This window comes from Argentina silus (genome assembly GCF_951799395.1).
Source record: "Argentina silus genome assembly, chromosome: X".
Classification (NCBI taxonomy): domain Eukaryota; kingdom Metazoa; phylum Chordata; class Actinopteri; order Argentiniformes; family Argentinidae; genus Argentina; species Argentina silus.
Window position 1 is genome coordinate 41,803,429 of NC_139653.1, and position 24,094 is coordinate 41,827,522.

The 24,094-nt window shown below is 43.4% G+C and overlaps 1 protein-coding gene across 2 annotated transcripts in view; it reads right to left on the minus strand.

The window, feature by feature from the left end:
* Positions 1-3,336: 3,336 nt before the first annotated feature.
* sptbn1 (spectrin, beta, non-erythrocytic 1) overlaps positions 3,337-24,094 on the minus strand; it is an 85,349-nt gene continuing 64,591 nt past the window's right edge. For both annotated transcript variants that reach the window (XM_083695352.1, XM_083695351.1), the window contains 17 exons: positions 23,544-23,807; positions 19,871-20,095; positions 18,902-18,991; positions 18,375-18,653; positions 16,536-16,666; positions 15,811-16,015; positions 15,053-15,427; positions 13,590-13,834; positions 12,819-12,957; positions 12,578-12,662; positions 12,111-12,307; positions 10,982-11,085; positions 10,446-10,500; positions 5,648-5,847; positions 5,375-5,548; positions 5,072-5,114; positions 3,337-4,789 (listed from right to left, as the gene is read on the minus strand). In XM_083695352.1, coding sequence (XP_083551478.1) covers positions 4,586-4,789; positions 5,072-5,114; positions 5,375-5,548; positions 5,648-5,847; positions 10,446-10,500; positions 10,982-11,085; positions 12,111-12,307; positions 12,578-12,662; positions 12,819-12,957; positions 13,590-13,834; positions 15,053-15,427; positions 15,811-16,015; positions 16,536-16,666; positions 18,375-18,653; positions 18,902-18,991; positions 19,871-20,095; positions 23,544-23,807 — 3,015 coding nt within the window. In that variant the 3' untranslated portion in view covers positions 3,337-4,585. The remainder of the gene's footprint in view (positions 4,790-5,071; positions 5,115-5,374; positions 5,549-5,647; positions 5,848-10,445; positions 10,501-10,981; positions 11,086-12,110; positions 12,308-12,577; positions 12,663-12,818; positions 12,958-13,589; positions 13,835-15,052; positions 15,428-15,810; positions 16,016-16,535; positions 16,667-18,374; positions 18,654-18,901; positions 18,992-19,870; positions 20,096-23,543; positions 23,808-24,094) is intronic.

Sequence of the window (24,094 nt, forward strand, 5' to 3'; positions counted from 1 at the left end):
GGTTTGACAGGCTGACAGGTTTGACAGGCTGACAGGCTGACAGGTTTGACAGGCTGACAGGTTTGACAGGTTTGACAGCCTCTTGGTACTTCTTAGTGGTACAAACTTGGCAGAAGAAGATTCCCATCTTGTCAGATTTGTTTGAAAGACTGTACTGATTGATGATGATTTATTTATTTATTTGGGTTTTAAAACAAACACACTACATAGGATGTATAGTATAGCACATGAAAGGGTAACACTTTACATTAAGGTCACATTTGTAAATGGTTTATAATTCGTTAATAAATCAGTGTATTATTCAATTATAAACCATTTACAAACAGTTATAAGTCATTTGTTTAGACTGATCGATATTCACTTGGTGCCAAATAGGGAGCTTGCAATCAGGAGCCAGTTATTAATGCTTTATAAATACACTTATAAATGCTTCGAAAACTAACCCTGATGTGAAATAATGCAATATTGTTTGCAATTGTTGCATAGTGGTTGCACAGTTGGGAAAATGTATTTACACCGGATGTGTGTAATTATGCGTGTAATTACTCTATAATTAATGTACTCTATCTGTCTATGTCTCTGTCCTACCATTACTATCATGACTACCCTCATCAGATATGGTTGAAACTGAGACCCTCCACTTATTAATTAATTTCTGGTACGGCAAGACATCATAGCAGACCGGTTCTCCGAACCTCTCTGGGTACACTTTTATAATAATAGAAAACATTTGGAAAACGTATTAATTAAAAACAACAATAATATTTCATGATAATTGTCTAATACTATAATAATGTCTCTATAGTCCAATGAGTGCCCTTTACATTTTACATTTTTGACATTTAGTAGACGCCTTTATCCAAAGTGACTTACAACAAATACATTTGTCTAAAGTAAGTGAATCATCTATACTTCAGTCATCATAAGAAAAACAAATCTATGCTAGGACCAGGGGCCGTTGACATCACAATGCCCTAAGTTGTCTAAATGGTACAATGGTATAATGAAAGAGATCTAATGCACAGGCAACGCTCTGTTAAGAATCATAGTCTGAAGCAATGATGGTCAAGGTCACTAATAAATATTGATAACTCATTAATAAATGGTTAACAGTCTGACATTTCATCAGTTATACATGTTGGTACCTCTTATATTCAGAGGTTTTCTCCAAGTACACAGGATAGAAGAGTACTCACGTGCCTTAATTATCAATGGGGTCTACTCAAGGGGTGGATAGCTATATCAACAAATAAACAAGGACATCAGGATTTCAAGGGCCATGGTTAAAAAAACATGGTGACAGCCGTACTGTAGTTACTGTAAAGATGTGTTGAATTGGTTTGGTGTCAGCCGAATCATCCCCACAATTCAGGAAATAACTTTACCAACTGTGCAACCACTGCAAATCATTTTCCATGATTTCACATCAGGGTTAGTTTTTAAAGCATTTATACGTGCATTTATAAAGCATTAATAACTGGTTCCTGATTGCAAGCTCCCAATTTGGCAAGTACCAAGTAACACTAATAGGAAACTAATAAGTTCTAACTGTTTGTAGATGGTTTATAATGGAATAATAAACTGGTTATAAGTGATTTATTAAGTCATTATAAATCATTTATAAACCCTTTACAAATGTGACCTTAATGTAAAGTGTTACCCATGAAAGCACTACTGAAAATGCTTATTTTTCAATGTGGTAGTCAATGGTGACAGACAAGACATAGATACTGCAGTATACTCGTTTGTCACTACTGTAAGCATTTCTCATTCAGCTTAGGAGATAACGTGCCGGTGACAGTATTTTACTATATTTTCTTCTTTAACACCATGCAGTACACTTGACAGAACACAGAGGCAACTAGAAATTGCCTCTGTGATCATTCTATTCAGTTCCAAAATCACCAGGTGCAGTGTGGTAGAGCACAGGCCTACTTAAGCACAATGGGTATTTATTATATATGTATATATATTTTTTAAATGTCTTAGTAAACTGAAGATGAGAATATTCTCACATCAAAAGTTTGACACACTTCCTGAATTGAACCCCAATCCTGCTCTACATAGAAAACCATCCGACAGGACTGGTGCATATAGTATTTTCACCTCTCATATTAGTAGAAGCAAAAATGATATCTAATCATTTATTTGTCCACTGGCCATTGCTTGTGAAGGGGGAGCTATTCTGCCCCCTACATTGAGAGCCGATCACCTGTGGCGGTGAGCTCTGTGGAATGTCTTGAGGGCTGTCAGAGCTGTGATGTCATCAGTATAGGAGTGATGGGATGAATGACGGTTTGGTCTCCTTGACAACAGCTCCTAATATAAATACTGTGGTTGTAGAGTGATGTAAAAGCAGAGGCCAGGGAATAACTTGTTCTGTTATCTTTGTCCTGTTGTGAGGTTCTCGTCATGAGTTGTGAGTAGCGTTGTTCTGAGTGACCTGTGGTCATCTCTCTATCTGTCTCTCTTTTTACTCTCTATTAGAATGTAACATTTTATCTATGAAGTATTTGCCTTGTAATAATTGTGTAAGTATACAGTATTATTAAAGCCTCACTAAATCAGCACAAATTCAACAATTCTTAGGACAGTGATAATTACCATTGGAGTCAGATTATTAATATTAAATATGCTTTGCTATTAACAAAATATAGCCAAAAAGTCTCTGCCTAACCTTCACATGGAAACTGCCATTATTATAAATCTACTACACTTGTATCTTTGAGATACAGACTTATAGGGGCATATAACATTGCTCTGCAAAAGGACAGAATTCAAACACTTGAAAATGCAAAGGGCAGCATTTCAGTTTGAAAATCACTATGGAGAGAACAATAATAAGGGCATGTATTGGACTGTTTAATGTTGCAAGCATTTTCTCTATTGTGACAGTAGGAACATGACTCCTCTCGTCCTCTCCTGAGTAGAGGACGGAGGAGAGGACACAAGGAGATGTGTTCCTAACAACTGAGAAAAGGCTGATGTTTCTAGAGCATGACCTCTCTCAAGATCAGTATCACTAGAAGAAAACAGTGTCCAATAAATCCACTTGCTATTGTTGTCTTTCTATGTGTAAGGTGAATTGATGATGAAGAGACGCCTTGGTTTTATTCTGCCGTGTTTTCTAACTAATCTGACGTGAAGAGACATTTTGGAGTGGTTCATTAAACACTGATTAACTAACCCTAACCCTATGGCTGGACTAAAAAGTACTTTCAACAGAGACTGTCAATCGAACATCATCCAGTTTAATCTGGGTCCTGGTAAACCACCCCATAAGACTTGATTTATGCTGATAACAGTAGTCTAACATTGATCACACGCACACAGGAGTAATCTTAAAAGCATTTTAATGGCTTTGCACATATTGAACAGAGAGGGTAAAAGTCTACGGGTGCAGTTCCAACTACCTGTGACCCTAGTACACCTATGGGCCTATGGCTAACAAGCTCTCTCCTGTCCCATCGTGGCATCGTTGATTGTGCAATATGAAGAAATATTTCATTACAACAGTGACAGAGAAATGCACTCTATTTATCAAATAGCCAGAGAATGTAGCAAAAAATGATAATATGCAGTGCTATAGCCAACAAGCAAGCAACTATTTTTCTGTAACATTACTTTTTTCCAGTAAATGCTTTAGAATCATCCACTTTTCCACTTAACAACAATGCTTAAAGTGTTTATAGTACATCTAAACATTATACTTTGTACTAAATAATTTTTAAAGATACATTATAATGCAACTCAAATACATACTGTAGGAAAACAAGTCGAAATAACTAAGGAGAGAATCATGTTTTGAAAAAATTACAGAAATAAAACTTATTGGCTGTTCTAGTTCTTCATGGAGATCAAACATTCTGACTGGTCTTAGTTATTAATTTTAGCCCAAATATATGATTATATATATCTGATATTATTATGATTTCCTTAATTCAAATTAACATGTCATACTAAGTGTTTAGGAAAGAAATGCTATACTGAAGCTTATAATGGTTGTCGGGTTTATTAGTAAGTGAAAATTAAACAGGTTTTTATTAAGTTTGTTATACACAAGTTATACACACAGTTCAAAGCACCGCTGACCTGGTATTTCAACCACAGAGGGAAGGAACGCAAGTCATCTCTCAAAGATAGCCTCACAAAACTGAGGACAGACCCTAGAAACTACGTACAATTACAAAAAAAGAGAACTGGGAAAAAAACAAACGAAACAATAATGAAAAGCAACGAGTGAAAGAAAGCAGAGATGAGGAAGTGGGAAATGGAGAGAGAAAAAGTAACTCTTATGTTTTTCCGGCGGCGACTTCTGGATGGTTTAAACAACGGTCGGCAGCGGCCCAAAGCATCGCATAACAACCCCTTAACTTTATGAATTTTTCGTCTTTTTCTTTTTTTTTGTTCCTTATCTTAAAAAAAGAAACGCCATAACTGTTAAGTTGACCTCTGAGCCGGGCTGAGGGTTTCATAGGCACAGAGTGTGGTTTTGGCTCTGAGCTTGCATGCTGGAGTCTCGCTTAAAAGAGAAAGAGGAGGAGGAGGAAGAGGATGGGCGTTTGGGCTGGCTAGGGATGGGGGACTACTTCTTTTTGCTGAAGAGGCTGAAGCGCTTCTCCTTGTCCTTATCACGTTTCCCCGGGCTGGACTCGACTGCCAGGGCGACGGTGGTGGGCAAGGTCTGGGCACGGCTAGAGGCGGGGGTGCTATGGCTGCTAGGGGTCAACTCTGGTTTATCAGAGGTCACGGCGGTGGAGATGGCCTGGATCCACGAGTTCATCTCCTCCTAAAGGCCCAGAGAGGAGTTAGAGACAGTGGCATGACATATCAACACACACATCATCAATGTAGATAGTCACACACACCCACACACGCTTATCCTACTAACTGAGACAGTCACAGAGACTAAATATAGACTAAATATACAACAACCAGAGGCAGATATTCTTATGTACACAACTTAGTGCTTACCATAGACACGTCCACTGCATTCATCACAAACATGGCATCTGCCAAACCTAAGACTAACTCATGAATTCATATAGAACAACATTTAAGCAAAACTTACATCATCTTTGGCTTGGAAGAGATACTCATTCCCATCTGTAGCTCTGCAAACGGGTAAGAGAAACAGAAGAGTATTTAGTCAGTCACTTATGATACAACACAGACATGCAGTAGGGCAGGATATCTAATGTCACGTCATCACAGAGATGCTAGAGAAAAACTATAGTATAGACATAGTGTGTGTATTCCATAATTGCATGCCAGCATAACGTCTTGACAATCAAACCAAGAGGCCAGCTTGTTGCTCAGTGGGCAACATTGGAGAGACCCGCATTTGAATCCCATCGTTTAGACAAGCACTCACTTCAGTTTGAACACATGCTTCTTCTTCTTGTAGTCCAGGGCGATCTCACAGGCGGCATCCTTCAGGCTGATGGGGATCTCGTTGTGGTAGGGGATCCCCTGACTGGCGCTCTTATTGTCCTTATAGAAGCCCATCTCCTGGTTGTTGATCACACAGTACACGTTGTGCCAGGACCTGGAAACACAAACACACACAGGTGGGTTAAATTAATGGGTTGTAGAGTAATGTGACCTGGAAATTAGTGTGTGTGTGTGTGTGTGTGTGTGTGTATACCTGCTGGATGCCTTCTTGTTGTGGCCCTCCCACTCGTGTTTGCGGTGCAGGACGCCCTCCATCTGAGATGGTGGAGAGTCCTGGGTCTTAGCCGGGAGCGTGGCGGCCTGACTGGCCTTGCCCCTGCGAGCTGCACTGGGAGAGCCACCCGGACTGGGCTCCGCCACCCCGTTAACAATGTCACTTCCTTCGCCGTTGTCCTGGGGTAGATAGAGAGAGGTGTCAGATACAGGCTAGGGGCTGGGTAGGATCAGAGTCATATGGACATGTACACAACTAGGCTAGATGACTCTGGGGAGGACACACACTGGAGCTGGAAATCCCAGAGTTGAGTAGCCCTGACATGGCTGGCTATGGTTATCCTCATTGTAATGTAGGTGAGGCTGGTGGATGCATGGAATGGAAAGAGGTTTCTAACTCCACCAGCCTCCCCTGTTGTAATAGAGGCTAGCCATATCAAGCCCAATATGGCTAGCTATGGTTGTCCTCATTGTAATGGATGCTAGCCATATCAGGGCTAGGAGGTGAGTAAGGCTGCATGCAGAGCAGGGTCAGAGGCTGTGTAGAAACATCCAGAACTTTCTCTTTGACTGTCATGAGACATGTATCTATCTATTCAACCCTTATCATGAGGAAGTGGATTTAGGACAAATACAGCTGGACTCTTGTCCCCTCTTGTCCCCTTTGATGACGAATGAAAGAAAAGCCTCTAAAGTGTCGATGTGGATAAATCACAACCAGTCTCCAATTGTTTAATCTGTCTCTGTTTAACAATTCCAGCCCAGCTTCATCATGAGAAGAATCTCACACTGCACACACTGCACCCCGGAGCTGAGTAACATTGGCAAGTGTCAGTGCTACCTATACTTATCATGTCATGTTTATGAATCTCTATGTCACCCTTACGGTGACCAAACCAGACCTGGGGAAAATGCATATTCGAAAAAACATGAAGTGTGCTTGATTTCCTTGTTAGGCACAATGGAAGCACTGGAAGTGTCTCCGAAGTGCATGCAAGGCAAGCTAAATCAAGCACAGCCACACGTTTTTTCAAATATTTGAAACAATTTAAAAAATATTTTAACTACAGTATGTATCATTGCGTCATGCCTATGTACTGTATGAGTGTGTCTCCTCCATCCCCTCCTATGTTATGTCTGTGTGCTCCTGAGCTCCTAGTAGGTCAGCTCTTGGGCTCAGTGTCGGAGGTGAGACTCTGAGTAGCGTGTTTTACTACCATAACAAAAGGAAGCTGGGACCCTGGTGATCTACAGCAGCTGTGGATTAGGATTATAGTACTGATTAGATAGGGACTAGACGTCCGGCAGAGAGAACATAGGATTACCAATAATTTATCGATCAGTGGATAAGACATGCACAGATCAGAGGATTAGGACATGCACACCGCATTCACACTTCAACACAAAACATCATTGAAGAAAGAAAGAGAGACAGAGAGAGAGAGAGGAGAGAGAGAGAGAGAGAGAGAGGAGAGAGAGAGAGAGAGAGCCAGCCAGCAGAAGGGAATTCCAAAACAAAACCACAAACAATTACCAGAAATTGCTTGAACTTATTATTGATATTCAGTATCATTACTGTCAAGTGAAGGGGGGAATGCGATTGGCCTGTTAAAAGAATATTTTCACAACACACCCACTCCAAAGCTGTCTCTTATTACCCAGTACTGAGCTCTTCGGGGATGGACCAATCGTGGACGCTTTTAGTGAGAGCTTGCCAGGGGCTGGACCAATCCTGGATGCTTATACAGAGATCTGGACCAATCCTGGGCCCTCAGGACTGTGTCGTGGTCAGGTTTTGCAGCTTTCGATTAGTGCAACGGGACTAGTAATATCTCTCACCACCTCTTGGTTAAACGTTCAGGGTTTTGTGAGTGTTCACTTAGTTGAGTATCATAATAAGGATTCACCCCCAACTACAGCTATTCAGAGTCCATCCATTGCCTCTTTATCAGACTGATTTTAGGTGTTTAGGCCTACTGAGACAACTGCCACCTCAACTGCTCACTCATACAAGGACTGACAGTCACTTCAGTAACTTGGTTTTGGCCTAGGATCAATAGGGGTGTATTCCAATCTGCTCTCTAAGCTGTTTTTAAATACTTCAAATTAGCCTAATAACCACCAACTACAAAAAGTCTCTGATATGTTTGAAATTAATAAGGCCTATAGGAGGATACCTTTGATAGAATGTATGTTACATTTGAAACTAACCTTACCCAGGCCTAAAAACACCCAAGCTATGACTGCTCATAGAATGTTTCATCTTAGTTAGGACAGGTGTCTCTTTGCACCAAAACGAAACTATACTACCTGTAACTTAAACATCACTGGACCTTCTATGCCCTGTATGAGACAACTATCAAATAACCTTGATGTGGAGTAGTATAACATAAGATTGAGTATAATATTAATGTGTAAATCAATTATAATAAAATCATAATAGAATTATAATAAAAAACAACCCCAGGATGAAAACACAGAAATAAACAATGGTCACTGAAAGACATGCTAATGGTCACTGAAAAACATGCTGATGAATGATGACATGCAAAACAAAACAATAATATCAGACATAAGGACACAACAAGGGTTAATTTTCTGACAGAACGAGGACAACAAAAACAAAAACACCACATACATGTGGAGTGAATGACTAACACAGTTTTATTGGAGGATGTGCGTTAGTGGGGGGGGGGGGGGGGGGGGGGGTGGTCTAGAATGATCTAAGGGTGGAGAGAAACCAACATGCAACATCATAACCATGAAGGGAAATGGAGAACATCGCTAACATGAGGAAGAATACTGATGAGAAAGAAAAGGCAGGTACTGGAAAACTGCAGACCCCAATGGCCAAGAGGAATGTGTCTTTAGCCTCGCTACACACACACACACACACGCACACGCACACGCACACAGTACTGTTCACACACTAGCCTCCATAGTGACAACCCTAAAGTACAAACAGGGAAGCGATATCAGATATCCCTTCCACATCTAGTGAAATGGTATCAGGGACATACGTATGTGGCACGGAGGTGGAATGGAGGGATGATGAAATGGTTGGACATCTGGGGCATATAGTTCTAATCATTTTTAAATGTCTTATTGTCATGTGACTATTTTGATCTGGTGTAACTTGAAGCCTGAGTTAGAAAAGTAAATAAATATGATTCTTTAATTGCATCACTGAGGCAAAGATATTTAATCTGTTTGATATTTAATCTGTTTCTGGTTGTCAGTTATTCAGGTTCCACATAGTCAGTTTGTATATGATAACATACAGGAGGAGACAAATCATCAGGTTTGGAGAGAGGAGGAGGGGAGTGTCGAGCTGAGAGGGGGACGAAAAGGAGGAGAAAGAAAACAGGAATAGAAGAGAAGGAGAGAAGAAAGAGGCAGAGGGAAAAGGAAAATGAGGGGAGAAAAAAAACTAAATTTGACAGAAGAGGAAAAAGAGGAGTTTTATAGATATAAAGATACAGAAACCTACAGAAGTGGAAGGGTGTTGGCTTGGGGGTGCTTTGCCACCTGTTCTTTTTGATTCCCATAGATCACACACATATACACACACTCATACATACGCAAACACACAATACCACTAAATGCTCATGAAGGAATCTAGATGATGTAATTCTGCCTTGTCCTACAATACCCTTCTCTCCGAGGCATGCGGAATAAACTTAACTCATTAATAAACCAACTCATTCTCTCTCAGTCAACAGTGATCCCTTTGCTTAATTTCTTGTCAAGCATATTCTTGAAATATTTAACCACATTTTGAAATGGATTTTTAGTTTTCCACAAGTACTCGTAACTCACTACTTCAGCATTGAACAGTAAATCTGCTCTTCTACCATCCAAAATGGCTGAACTTATTTCTACTTTCCTATTTTAGCCCTGCTTATATCTCGCCAGATAATGCTGCAGGTTCTAGCAGCTGCAGCTACAGTACCATCATTGGAGGCTGGTGAAGATAGAAATCAGAGGATGGGCTCATTGTAATGCATGGAATGGAATGAGGAATGGTATATTTCTCATTCCATTCATGCATTACAATGAACCCATCCTCTGATTTCTGCCTCCACCAGAGTACCATGTATATCAGAAGCTGTCCTCTAGTGACTGCAGGACAGGTAGGTTACAGAGGAGTCCTCAGTGAGGTCTCTCTTGCAAGAGTGATGTCATCTCAATAAGAATAACCAGAATAAATAAAAGTTTAAATAAACCTGCGTTGTGTTCAGTATTTCCAGTCAAAGCATATTCAGCTGGTCATTGAAGGCACCATAACTACTGACTAAACTACTAACTAGTAACAACTAGACACTGAAAATTGTTTCATTTCAGTGTAGTTTAAGTGAGCAACATGGGGATACAATAAGACTAGAGGGAGAATAGAAACTGCAACACGGTAAAAGGAAACTGCAACAAATCAGCAAAGCTAATCTCAATTAAACGCACCATTACACAAATATAAAAGGAAAGAATAATCAAGGTAGTAAAGGGTCATGTACTGTAACCGAAGGTATGGACGATAATTATCAATGTTAAATAAATGGGAATGATGGGGACGGTGTGGGGGGGGGGGGGGCCTGAGAGGTGGACAGTAGACATGTGTCATCATCAGTCCTCTCCCTGTATGGGCGGGTCAAGAGTAGGGGGTCAGAGGGCGTTAGGGGAGGTCACGGTCATGGTCCGGCCCGCCCCCCACGCTCGCCCCCAGTCCTGCGACTCTGTAAGCTGCTGCTGTACTTTTGGTAGGCTGGGGAGCGGTAACTAACCCTGGGGGAGTCCTGGTCCAACGGCAGGCCGTTCTGAGACACCTGCTCTCCCTCCCTGGAGGACACAGACACGAACGAACGAACGAACGAACACACACACACACACACACACACACACACACACACACACACACACACACACACACACACACACACACACACACACAGAAACAGAAAGAAGGCGTTAGTCTCAGACATGGTACAGTTTACCGTCACACTCACTTCTCTATTAAGGCTATTCAGCTGACAGGAAGACACACAGAACAACACAGTCAGTCTCCCCCCCATGCAGAATAGACAACACACACATCTATTCAGGCCCTTTAGTTAAGAGGGACATTAAACATGAACCAACATTTCTGTTTTCAAATCAATGCACATACTATAGTAAGCTATGTTTGGCCATGCCAACACCTGGCTTAGGGCCAAGTCAAATGATCAGATGGCCTGCTGTACAGTATGTGCTCCAGGCTGATCTCTCACCACCCACCCACCCACCCCCACCCACACCCACTCACACCCACCCGCTCTCTTACCTCTGCTGTGGCGCGGCTGCGTCAGAGGCCTGAACCTCGGCAGGGGGGGGCTGTCTCCTCCTTTCCTCCTCCTCTTGCTGTCTTCTCACTTCCAGTAACTCCATCTGCTCGCGCACACAATAGACCAGCATCAGATCGAAATTCATAAAGGGAAGTCATTTCTTTGAGAACCTATCGTATTTCAGTGGCAGACGAGATGAGTGCATTGTACTGTAGACGCTTGCTGAAATGAGTGAATTGTGGATAGATGGTTCAAATGAGAAATCCGTGAATTACAGTCTCACTCGCCAAGACTCATGAGCTCTACCCGTCAAAGAAAAGCTGTGAAAGAGACTACTGAGTGGTGGACGGCTGGTTTGACAGACAGACCAGTGAGTAGTGGACGCCCCTCACTTTCCCCCCCGTCTCGTCTTGTGTCACTAGCCAGTTGTTCCTGATGTCAGTTGTGTTTTGAATGGCTGATTTTAGTGACATACAGTGCCTTGAGTAAGTATTCACCCCCCTGGACTTTTTCCACATATTGTTGTGTTACAACCTGACTTTAAAATAGATTTCATAGATTTTTTTTGTCACTGATCTACACAAAATACCCTATAATATCAAAGTGAAAATTATGTTTTAGAAATGTTTACAAATTAATTAGAAATGAGAGACTGAAATGTCGAGTCAATAAGTAATAAGTAAAATGTGTTTAAATGCAAAAATAGCGTCAACAAGTTACTCAATAAGTTGAATTGTCCATCTTAATGCAAAGATAATAGTTCATGTGATTAAAATTAATTTTCACTTTGACATTATAGGATATTTTCCGTAGATCAGTGACAAAAAAACATCAATCTATTTTAAAGTCAGGTTGTAACACAACAAAATGTGGAAAAAGTCCAGGAGGGTGAATACTTACTGAAGGCAAAGTACATGAGAGTGTTGTCTTTCTCCTTTCCTTTCCTCTCCCTGTAGTCAGACTCTCCAGAGTGGAGAAAGCATTCTTTCCATCTCTCTTCCTCCTCCTCCTCCTCCCCTTTTTTCTCCTCTACCTCCCTCCCTCCCTCCCCTCTGCCTCCCTCCCTCCCTCCCTCCCCTCTGCCTCCCTCCCCTCTACCTCCCTCCACCTCTCCACCCCTCCTCTTACCGTAGTCAGTCTCTCCAGAGCGGAGAAGCGTTCCTCCCAGGTAGCGGCAGACTTCTCGAAGGCTTCGTGTCTCTTGAGGAGTTTCTCTACCTCGTCCACGTTCTGGCCCATCTCCCTACTGGACAGGTACGGCTCCTGTCCCAGCAGCCATGCCTCTGCCACGCCCGCGTCCCGCCCAAACTGATGCACTTCCAGAACTGGACACACACACACACACACACACACACACACACACACACACACACACACACACACACACACACACACACACACACACACACAAAGAATGTCACATATAGTCAGTCACAGATCAACGCTATATGAACACAAGCAGCCAGTCACTCGCCAAGGAAAGGCCACAAACACAGTCAGACTGATATGTGAAGTGAAACAGGTTGAACGTAGCGTTCAGGATGACTCTGTCAGGGTAGCACTGCAATACTGACTGGACATGATTAGATACGTACCCAATCTAAGCCACTCCCATCTGTCCTCCCACTTGTCAATCATGTCTTTCCTCTTGTCCGTCAACTGTAGCAACTTTTCCTTAATCTGAAAAGAGGAAACTAGAGTTAGACAGTGAAAACATTACAATAACAGATGTTTCATGAAAGGGCGTCAGTTTACATGGCTACAAACATATCACATTTCTTAATGCAATAGTCTACAACCACAAAGGGCGAGAGAGAGAGAGAGAGACACACCCACCTCCTCTGATGCATAGTGTTTCCGTGCCAACAGGGATTTGCCCAGCTCGATGCAGGAGGTGAAGCTGTCGTTACGGGCGTCGATCTCCGCCTTGATACCCTGGTGGTTGTTCATCAGCAGCTCCACTTGCGACACGTCCCTGGGGTAAACAACAACAAAGGACAAAGGTTACACATCCTGAAGTAACCTGGGTTTATACAGTGTGCCCTTTGGTTCGTTGGAGAGGTCAATAAAAAGCATAAATGTAAAGTCATGCGTGGTGGTGCTCATTTTGAATTTCCTGTCTTGTACGGCTTTTGACAAGCAATAACATCTCACTTCTAACATAGTTTTCTGTCATTAATACAGTATTCCATTGGTGTACAGTACATTATTCTTCACACTAGTAGGTTTTTGACTATTATAATTTTCTAAAGCCATACTAAAGCCGTATGTTCACACACCCAGGTTGGTTGTATGTGGTTTAAATCAGAGACAAGTGTTGATTACAGTGGGCTCTAGCTTCTGTCAGAGATCTGTCTGGATCATCATTATCTTGCCCTCCTCCCACCCTCCATCCCTTCCCCTTTCCCTCCCACCCCCTCCCTAACCCTCTCCATGGCCATGGCAGATACCATGTCTGTGGATTTATTCTATGTTTTTCAGGGAATCAGTGTCAGCATTTTCATGCTGCAGCTATCTAGGTATATACAGTATCTACCTGTACAGGTGCATCTACAGGTAAATATCTACATGCACAGGTGTATCAATAGGTATATATCTCATATCTACTTGGGTTTCTCCTGGGCCTCGATGAGGCGAATGACGTCCTCCATCCAGAGCATGAGGTCTCGGACCATGCTGAAGAAGCGGAACTTGTCCCCAGTCTCGAGCAGCTTGACCCTGCGTCCGTCACACGCCTCCAGCAGAGTCCTCCAGGCCTCCAGCACCTCCCCCTCCCTCTTCTGGATGTCATCAGCCTTGTCCCCGGCGTAAGCCGACTGGAGACGCACCGCATCCTCTTGTAGTGTACGCACCTGGGGGGAGGGGGGGGGGACAGAGGAGATATAGGTACATAGGACTGGAGCAGTCTTAATCTATAATCTACATATCTGTTACGTCACCTGGGGGAGGGGGGGACAGAGGAGGTCAGGGTAGATAGAGGTACATAGGACTGGAGCAGTCTTAATCTATAATCTACATATCTGTTACGTCCCCACATTTGTGTGCGTGTGGTGTCGTTTGTTCTGTCTGTCTGTTTGTCTGTCCCTCTGTCTCTCTCCCAGGTATAGGTTCACCCCCCTGTCAATCATCGTTTCGTCCGTCAGTCCCCCAATGTTTCGTCTGGCTGTCATCCGTCATCCAATTAGAGGGGCGGGCGTCCGTCTATATTTAAAACTCCCGCTCCCTCTTCAGTGGGGGTGTGGTGGCATTGGTTAGCGGTTCTTTCTGTCATTGTTTCTACGTAGTGTTTGTCCAGGGTATACGCTGCTCTTGCTCTAGTGTCTGTTTGTCATACCATTTTGTTCACCTGTAAGATGCCCATGGGCTTACACCTCTGTCACGCAGGTTGGTTTTGTCTATATACATTAGGTTAGCTTCCCCAGGCGGGCGCCACCTCTTGTATTTTGGGTTTAAGGTAAGCGGGCAAGACAGTTAGTTAGTTAGATAGCAGACTTTGTAGAACAGGTAGGGTTAGAAGCTACCATATAGCTTGGGTGTTATTTTAATTTTAATTTCTTTGGCACTGTCTCGTCCTCCCTCTGTGTTCCCTCGTGTTGTTTGATTGTTTGTTATTTTTATTGTGAATAAATGTTTCTTGTTTTTGGCATTTTATAAAGTCGTTCTAGTAGTTTGTGTTGCACTACCACAACACCAGCGGTTCCCAACATTATATGCACACACGGTATGTTACGTTTCCCCCCCCCTTTTCTACCCCTAAACATGCCATCTGGGGGGGTTCATAACAATATCTAACAACATATAACCTTATAAATGTTATATATCTTCTTATACACAATAAGCGTGTGTGTGTGTGTGTGTGTGTGTGTGTGTGTGTGAATGTACTGAATGTGGATGTGTGTACCTGGGTGTGTTTTACCTGTGTCCCCAGAGTCTGTATATCATGCTTGAAGGTGGTGTGTGTGTGTGTGCATAGTGTATGTTACCTGTGTCCCCAGTGTCTGTGTATCATGCTTGAAGGTGGTGTGTGTGTGTGTGTGTGTGTGTGTGTGTGTGTGTATAGTGTATGTTACCTGTGTCCCCAGTGCCTGTATATCATGTTCGAAGGTGGTGTGCATCCTCTGCAGCGTCTCCACGGTGTTGTGGTCACGTCCTAGCTCTTCCGGAAGCTTCTTATGTTTGTCCAGGATACGGTTGAGGATCTCCTTGGCGTCATTGTAGAACTTGTGCAGCTCGTAGGACGCAGCGAGGATCTGCGTGCGCGTGTCGATCAGCTCCAGGAGGTCCGCCCAGGCCTCGTTCAGCCCGTCCTTCCACTCTGCGATGGTGGCGGCGTCAGCGTGGCCTGAGTTGATGAGCTCGTCGGCCAGCTGGTTGACAGCATCCACGCGCTCCTGCCCTATGTTGCCCGTGTCCCGGGCGAACTCACGGAAACGCTCCTGCAGCATCTGGAGATGGAGGGAGGATGGAGGGTTACCATGACAATGCAAGACCCGGCTGTTTAATGATGATTATTCACTTGTAAATAACTTGTTTTGTTGCCTAATGTCAATTAAAATAACTGTAAATTAAAGACAACATTGATATCTGACAGTCAGAATTAGCTTACTCTATAACAAAAAAAATTGCTATCTATCTATCCATAACGAAAAGCTAAAACTAACCCCCTGACTACTCATATAGTTTTTAAGTAAATAAGAGCCAACTGTCAACATACAGTGGGGAGCTCATAATAGTACATTAATACAGACAGACACTGGGAGACTGCTTTGTTGTTGTTTGAATCCCAGATAATACAGACAGACACTGGTTGTACGGTACAGCTACATACCGTGACATGCTCATAGTCCTGTCCCAGCTCGTGTGACCCGGCCACGACCTCGCGCTCGGCGATCCACTGTTCTAGATCGTCCACCTCGCGGTTCAGCTGGAAGAGGCGGAACCTCTCGTCCAGCTTGCCCCTCCTCTCTTCTGATAGGTCCTTCAGCCCTGCGTACAGCTTATCCACCTGAGACTGGCGCATGCCGATACGCTCGCTGGGAGGGAGGAGGAGGAGGAGGAGCGGGGAGAAGAGGAAGAAGAAGAGAGTTAGAATACAAATATGATTTTTATTGGCCAGATTTGAAAATTTCCATTGAAAGTGATTTTCAGTCCAGGAGTGGGCTTATTCTGGGTCTGAGGAACCAGCCCTGTGAGAAGCACTATCCTCACGCTCTTCAACTTCTGTTATAATAAAACCTCAGACTGTGAAGTCTGAAACCTGACATTACTTAAACTCTGCAGGGGAGTGGATTATCCTTTACTACTATCCTTGAGTGACAGTGGTGTATTCTGTGTTCTGATTGTAGGTTTTACTTACGATGACTGTTCACTTACTTAGATGAATATACTTATTGTAAGTCGCTTTGGATAAAAGCGCCAGCTAAATGTAAATGTAAAATGTTTAGGTCACTATCCATTCTGTGTGAGGTTTAAAACCTTACTGTCCCTTAGTCTAGTACATAGCCCTGAAGATGGCCCCTGAGCCATAATCTCTAACCCCACTAACCCCCTCACCTCTCCGGGTGTTCTGCGGCCGTCAGGCCCCTGCTGGTCTGGGAGAGTTGGTGCACTGTCTCTGCGTAGTCCTCCACAGCCTGCTCCAGGATCTGGTGTTTCTTCAGCATCGCCACCGAGCTCTGCTCATCCTAGAGAGAGAGGGAGGGAGGGAGAGAGAGGGAGAGAGTGTGAGTGTGTGCAGACACACATAGTGAAAGTGCAGACACAGATAACAAGTCAATGTACAGTGTTAGATGGAAATGCCGTAAGCATACATGATTATAGAAAAACAGTGAGGTGAGAGAGGAACACAGCCTAAACACAGAAGTAAAATAATAATAATACTGCATTTACTTTGTATAATATTGTCGGTAAAAACAACAATGAAAATAGTTCAAGCAGAATCACAGTTTTGAGTCATCTGGAAAACCGTTATTTGCATTTGATTGAATGAGTGAGATGTCTAGTCTCCCATAGACAGATCCGGCTTTACATGGGAATGAAATGTAACCAACGAGGACACAGTCAGTCCACTGAAAGTCATGACTTCGTGCCCAGGAGGTCCATTTCCTGTCTAGTCATTTCAAATCCCAAAATGTCCCAGAATGCACCACAACCATAGTCCAGGTCACTGTCCATGTCCTTCACCCTCCGCTGACTTCCTCAGCTCTCTCCTGGTGTGACAGGGTCCAAGTTCTGCCTACAGGCCTAATAACCCGGGTGACAGCACTGACTCAGTTACACTACTGCCCCTTGTCAGTCGACCTGTTCGTATCCAACCAGCTTTGCCATAAAGCATCCTATATATGCTATTTATATATGCCATTTAGCTGACACTTTTATCCAAAGCGACCTACATTGCAGTGAGTGCATACATTTTTCAGTATATATTGTCCCAGCGGGAATCGAACCCACAACCTAAGCGTTGTTAGCGTCATGCTCTACCGACTGAGCCACAGAGGACCACATCCTGCCCTATCCCCTCAACAGCTGGGGACCCAGTTCAGTACCTGCTATACTGTATATCAACACCACACACAGCAGAGCAATATTGCTCTAATAACACCTCAGTGCCTTAGCTTTCTCCTCCGACATCTTGTACAACTCCTGCTATTAGCCGTCTAATACCATACAGACCGCTGTATTAACCTGTAATATGACTATACTAATACCATACAGACCGCTGTATTAACCTGTAATATGACTATACTAATACCATACAGACCGCTGTATTAACCTGTAATATGACTATACTAATACCATACAGACCGCTGTATTAACCTGTAATATGACTATACTAATACCATACAGACCGCTGTATTAACCTGTAATATGACTATACTAATACCATACAGACCGCTGTATTAACCTGTAATATGACTATACTAATGCCTTCTCCTTCGACATCATGTACAGCTCCTACTACTGTATAACACTGTTACTGTATATTAAACCATGTTGCTATTCAGTATTACAGTATAGTACCTTAAGGCTGTTTTACGCTTTTTAACATGTGTGGATCGACATATCATCGCTCAAGAGGCACAAAGGTTCGCTCGCCTTGTCTTATGTCGTCAGCGCTATAAGAACATTCTGGAGGTGTGCGACACCCTCCGACGACACTTAAAAGTGTCGTATAGATGTCATTTCTGTCGATTGACACTCTGCAGTAAATAAATTAATTAACCTTTAGCTCCTGTTATATCAACACTATACAGACTGAATGAATACCATATACAGGCTGCTATACTAATCAGTGGCTGATGGAGAGGGAGCACAGGATCATTGTAATGCATCCTCAGATTTCTACCTCCACCAGCCTCCACTGACACTATTAACTATTACTATGTTAAGTACCTTGGCCTTCTCCTCTGACATCATGTAGAGCTCCTGCTCGCTCATCCAGGCTTCGGCCTCGGCAGCGTCAAAGTAGTACTGCTGGGCCTTGTGAGCCTCTTCCAGACGTGCATGGCGTTTCTCCGTCTCCTCCATGATCTGAGCCCATAGACGCTGCAGGTCGGCCAGCCTCTCTCTGATGGCCTCGCCCTGGGGGCTGTCCTCGCGAAGGATCTGCTGGCTCCGCTCGAAGATGTCATCACAGCGCGGCTGGTGGCCCTGGATCTCTTTCTGTAGGGTCTGTAGGAGGAGAGAGGGAGGTCAGGGGTCAAACAGCTGGCCATAGAGTAGTAGTGTAAAACGTTGTTAATAATGTTTGGTGTTTCATAGGTACAACAGGTCATAAATATAACGAATAGACACTGATTCAGACAGATAGAAAAGATTGCACTCTATATTCATTCTCTAAGTACAGTTGTACTTGCTACATAGTTAGGATTTTAGGGTTGTGAAATACTGTTTGGACTGATGTGTGTTTTCTCTCTCACCTGGTTCTTCTTGATGAGTAGCTGGACAGTCTGTAGGTTGTTTCCATGGTCTGTAGATGTGGCCAGAGGCATTCTCTCTTCAACCCAGAGCTACAAGGAAAACACAGAAATTAGTATCCAGTTTTTCAAAGATTGATAGATGAATGTTAGCTCCACAATACAAACTATCATTAACCAAAAAGCCACCTGGTTGCCGCATACACACCCCGCCAACACAGACAAACAATCTCAGTGTTTGAAATGATACATAGGCCTAAATTCACATCTCAGCTAGTGCCTAGGCATACATAACAACCAATGTCATAGGACAACAGCACACACAGATCTAAGGCCAGGCTGGACAAACTAATACAGTCATCTTAACTTAACTTAAATAACCACTTGAAATACAGTAAGTGATCTGCTTGAGCAAAGCTGTTTTTCTAACTTGAATATGAATTTTAAACCCAGCTAATGATAAACACAGATGCAGACGTGTTAGTTTAGGTTCACAGACCCAACCCAGCCATTACACGACACATAGCCTTACCCTGCATGTCTGTCTGAATGGAGTCAGTTATTACACTTAACAAAGAGACAATCTAAGACATAAATACAGTTAACAATCACATTAGAGACAATCACAGGCAAGAATACAGACACCAGCCTTCCTTCAAAGGAGGGGAAAAAATAAAATCTTCATTTAGTTTGAACAACATCTCTCTGGAGAGGAGGGTGCTACTCTGCTGCTCTAAAAGTTAAACTGCCATAGGGCAATAGGCATAGTGTATATAGTGTATATTATTGCATACATTTGCAAATTAACACAAAAAAACATTGGGCAAACTCCTCCTCTCCCCCCCCCCCCTGCACACACACACACACACACACACACACACACTACTAACGATCTTGTGTCTGCTGAACTGGTGTATCTCTCGTTTGGCCACACACACATACACACAACCCCACACACACAACCCCACTTACGATCTCGTCCTCCACATCTCTGTTGAACTGGTGGATCTCTCGGGAGGCCATCAGGTAGTTCTTCCTCTTCTGCATGGGATCCAGCAGCTCCTCGAATTTGCTCTCCACGATGCGTCTCTGCCCGTCCACCTCATCTGAGTCCTTCCCCTCCTGACTGAGGGCCTGGGCCTGGCTCTGCAGCTCCTGCACCTCCTTCTGACGCACCTCCACCTGGCTCTCCAACATCTGGGAGGGAGGAGGAGGAGGAGGAGGAGGAGGAGGAGAATGCCAGAAGAGGAGAGAGGCAGAGCAGATCAGAAAAGAAAAGAAACAGCGGAGGAAAAAGAAAAGAGAGGAGAGCAGACCAGGAGAGGAGAGAAACAGAGGAGAGAGGCAGAGTTACTCCATGCTCTCCTTAGCTCTCTCTCTGATACACTGAGAGCAAATGTTCAGTTTATATCGCTCCCTCTCTCATTTGGATCTCTCCCCCTTTCTCTTTCATATCCTACAATTGCTCTCTCTCTTTCTCTATCTTGCTCACAAACACACATCAGGGTCTCAGTTACCACGGATACTATGGGTACAAAACACACATCAGGGTCTCAGTTACACCACGGATACTATGGGTACAAAATACATTATTTCATTGCTGCACAGTATCAGCATGTCCCTAACATGCATACTATGGGCATGCTCACTGTTTCGCTCCATCACACTCTCACTCTCCCCCTCTCTCGTTTTCACACACACACACACACACACACACACACACACACACACACACACACACACACACACACACACACACACACACACACACACACACACACACACACACACACAGCAGGGACTAAGGGAGGCTCATCACACTGGCACAGAGCCGGCTCCTCCACACATCAATGCGAGGGATTGCATAACTGGAGGTTGTGTGTGTGTGTGTAGCAGGAGGTGTTACATAATAGCTGGGTAGCCTGCTCACCACAGCTCCACTGCCTGGTGAATGATTGAACTATACTATACTGTACTGTACTATACTATACTGTACTATACTGTACTGTACTATACTGTACTGTACTATACTATACTGTACTGTACTGTACTATACTATACTGTACTATACTGTATGCACATAAAAACCCAGCGAAACCTGCTAAGACTGCGCTAAGAGTAACGTACTGCATCCAAAAATATCCACATTAAGGACTGCATTTCCAAATACAATAAATACACAATATTAGGTTTAAAAGGGTCTTAAATGGGTTTTCTTGACTATAAAAGTGAGCCAACCTCCAGGTTACTGGCAGGATCGATACATAGGGTTTTAGGGAAGAGGAAGAATGATGTAAAGTGACAATGAAATTGGGCTGTTTACCTCCCAACAGGGGGAGGCAGGGAACAACGGTCTACAGTACCAGAAGTGAAGGGGACATGATGAGTGAAGGGGACATGATGAGTGAAGGGGACATGATGAGTGTAGGGGGACATGATGAGTGTAGGGGACATGATGAGTGTAGGGGGACATGATGAGTGAGGGGACATGATGAGTGAAGGGGACATGATGACTGAGGGGGACATGATGACTGAGGGGGACATGATGAGTGAAGGAGACATGATGAGTGAAGGGGACATGATGACTGAGGGGGACATGATGAGTGAAGGAGACATGATGAGTGAAGGAGACATGATGAGTGTAGGGGACATGATGAGTGAAGGGGACATGATGAGTGAAGGGGACATGATGAGTGTAGGGGGACATGATGAGTGAAGGGGACATGATGAGTGAAGGGGACATGATGAGTGTAGAGGACATGATGAGTGTACACTAACAAGACTTTCAGATCAGTACAGGACATCATATCAGAGAACAGCGCTGGGGGACAGTGGCATTAACTATAAACAAGTAAACATGTTGTCCCCCACAAATGATTTAGCTCCCTCTTCAAAAGGAGAGTGACGGAGAAGCCTATGAATGAAACACTCTGGTTGTCACTGTTTTACAGTGCTGTGTCCCTGTTGCACACAGGGAGGGCTTTTCTTTTGGTGCGATCACCTTCTGTGACCCAAGAGAACAATTATTTGGGCACCATTAGGCTACTTTCGTACTAACTCTATCGATACAAGACGCCTTTACTTCAAACACAAATTTCACCAACAGGCTATAACAAAATACAGTATTTGCACAGGCAAATTATTTGGTTACAAATGTAACTGGCTATAAACATAGGTTACACAACTCTGGTTTCCGGATTATTATTATAGGCCAAGTTTCAGTATTAAATTATGCTGCATAACAGACTTCAGTCACATATTATTAACATAGTATTCCCAAATGCATTAGGCTACACTCCTACAGCTGCATTTGTAGCCAGACTGAAAAGTTACCGGAACGTGTAGCGATTTGATTTTTTAAAATTAATTACCAGTCTTGCTTCTTATAGCTTTGCGTTGATTTCTCAAAATATTATTCACAAATTCATTAGGCTAGGCTATGGACCTATTGCATTAGGCTACACTCCTAGCTCTCCACATTGCTACCTATTATGATGTTTGTTCAACATAGTTTCATAAAAATTGGGCCAATCAGTGTAATTTCATAAATGCCGCATCTCAATGGCAAGGGTCATCATTCACCCAAGTTTCATCAAAATTGTCCCAGTGGTGTTGGAGAAAAAGCATTTTTTTTAAAAATATGTTTTTAGGGCATTTCTGCTTTATTGAGATAGAGACAGTAGAGATTGACAGGAAGGATGGGTGAGAGAGAGGAGGGATGACATGCAGGATATGTCGATGGCCGGAATCGACTAATGCACCTTAGTGTGCTACGCCACTTGAGCGCCCCAGGGAAAAAGCATTTGACATGTGAACGGACAAATACCAAATCAATTTTATTGGCGGGGGACAATTATGGCTGAAATTGTCCCCCGCCAAGAGTAAGTGTCAAAGGGAGGCAAGAAAACAAGACAGAGCAGGACAGTGCTAGAACTGAATAGGCTTTGATGGGTGTAGCTTTACAGAGAAGTACAGTATATATGTACTGTAACTCTTTACCAGGTCAGTAGTTTGACTGAGAACATATTCTCTTTTGCAGCAACATCTCAGGGAAGAGTAGCAGGGCAGAGGAGAGGGGATGAATGAGCCAGCTGAATGCTGGTGGTGATTAGTACAACACAGTACAGAGAAGAGCTATGTACACTGCCCTAAAATGCGAAAGTAGAGTAACTGCCGAAAGGATGAAACATGAGAAAAAACGAGACTGATAGCTGAGGGCTTTTTTCTCCATTATTTCCAGTCAAAGAAAATGTCTTCAGTTACTGTACTTTGGCTTTGTAGGCCAGCATAGTGGCCTACAGTACAGGGTGCACTACAGTCCAGCAGCCTTCAGTGTTTCTTGAGCAGGATGACTTTCATTGAGACCGAAATGGTTTATTCAACGGGAGGCAACACAGTAGGTCAGTGCCATGACTGATCGGGACACGAGCACAGTTGGGCTCAATTCAGTTTGATATCAATTCATGAATTGAAAATCGGCCATTATTCTGTTATGTGGCAATTTGTGACAATTCCTACCCTCAATTTACTGAACTGAAACTAAATGAACTTCAACCCTATGATATAGCCAGCACTACAGTGATCAATCAGTGAAAATGTATTTGTATAGCGCTTTTAACAAAACAATCATCACAAAGTACAGTACCTGTTGTTTCTTGAGCAGAATGTTGACGCTGGTCAGGTCTTTGCCGTAGTCATCTGATTGGATCTGGCCCTCCAGTCCAACCAACCACTTGTCAAGGTCGGCGCAACTCTGGGTGAAGAGCTCTGCCTTGTTGGCGTCGAACAGACACTTGGCCTTAGTCTGGGTGGTAGACTCCAGGTCCTCCCACATCTTATGGAGGGCAGCTAGCTTCTCCTTCACCATGGCCTCCGTCTCTGGCTTCTCTGCAATCAGCTGCGTCCCATCCTACAGTACCAGGGGATAAAGTACATGTTTAGGTTTCATGGGATAGTTATTTTACCTAAGAAAACACACAGACACAGTACGAGGGAAGGGAGGTTAGGTTATAATGCTGTATTATGGGATATTTACTAATTATAACACACACAAACATCGAGTAGAAAGTTTCCCAACATCTTTGCAGTACTAGGATCTCTCCATTGTTGGCTTCAAATGACTTATTCTAGGTTGTACAGTTTCTGTAATGAAACCGGACCTTCTCAGTCTTGTCCAGCCACTCTGCAGCAGCTCGG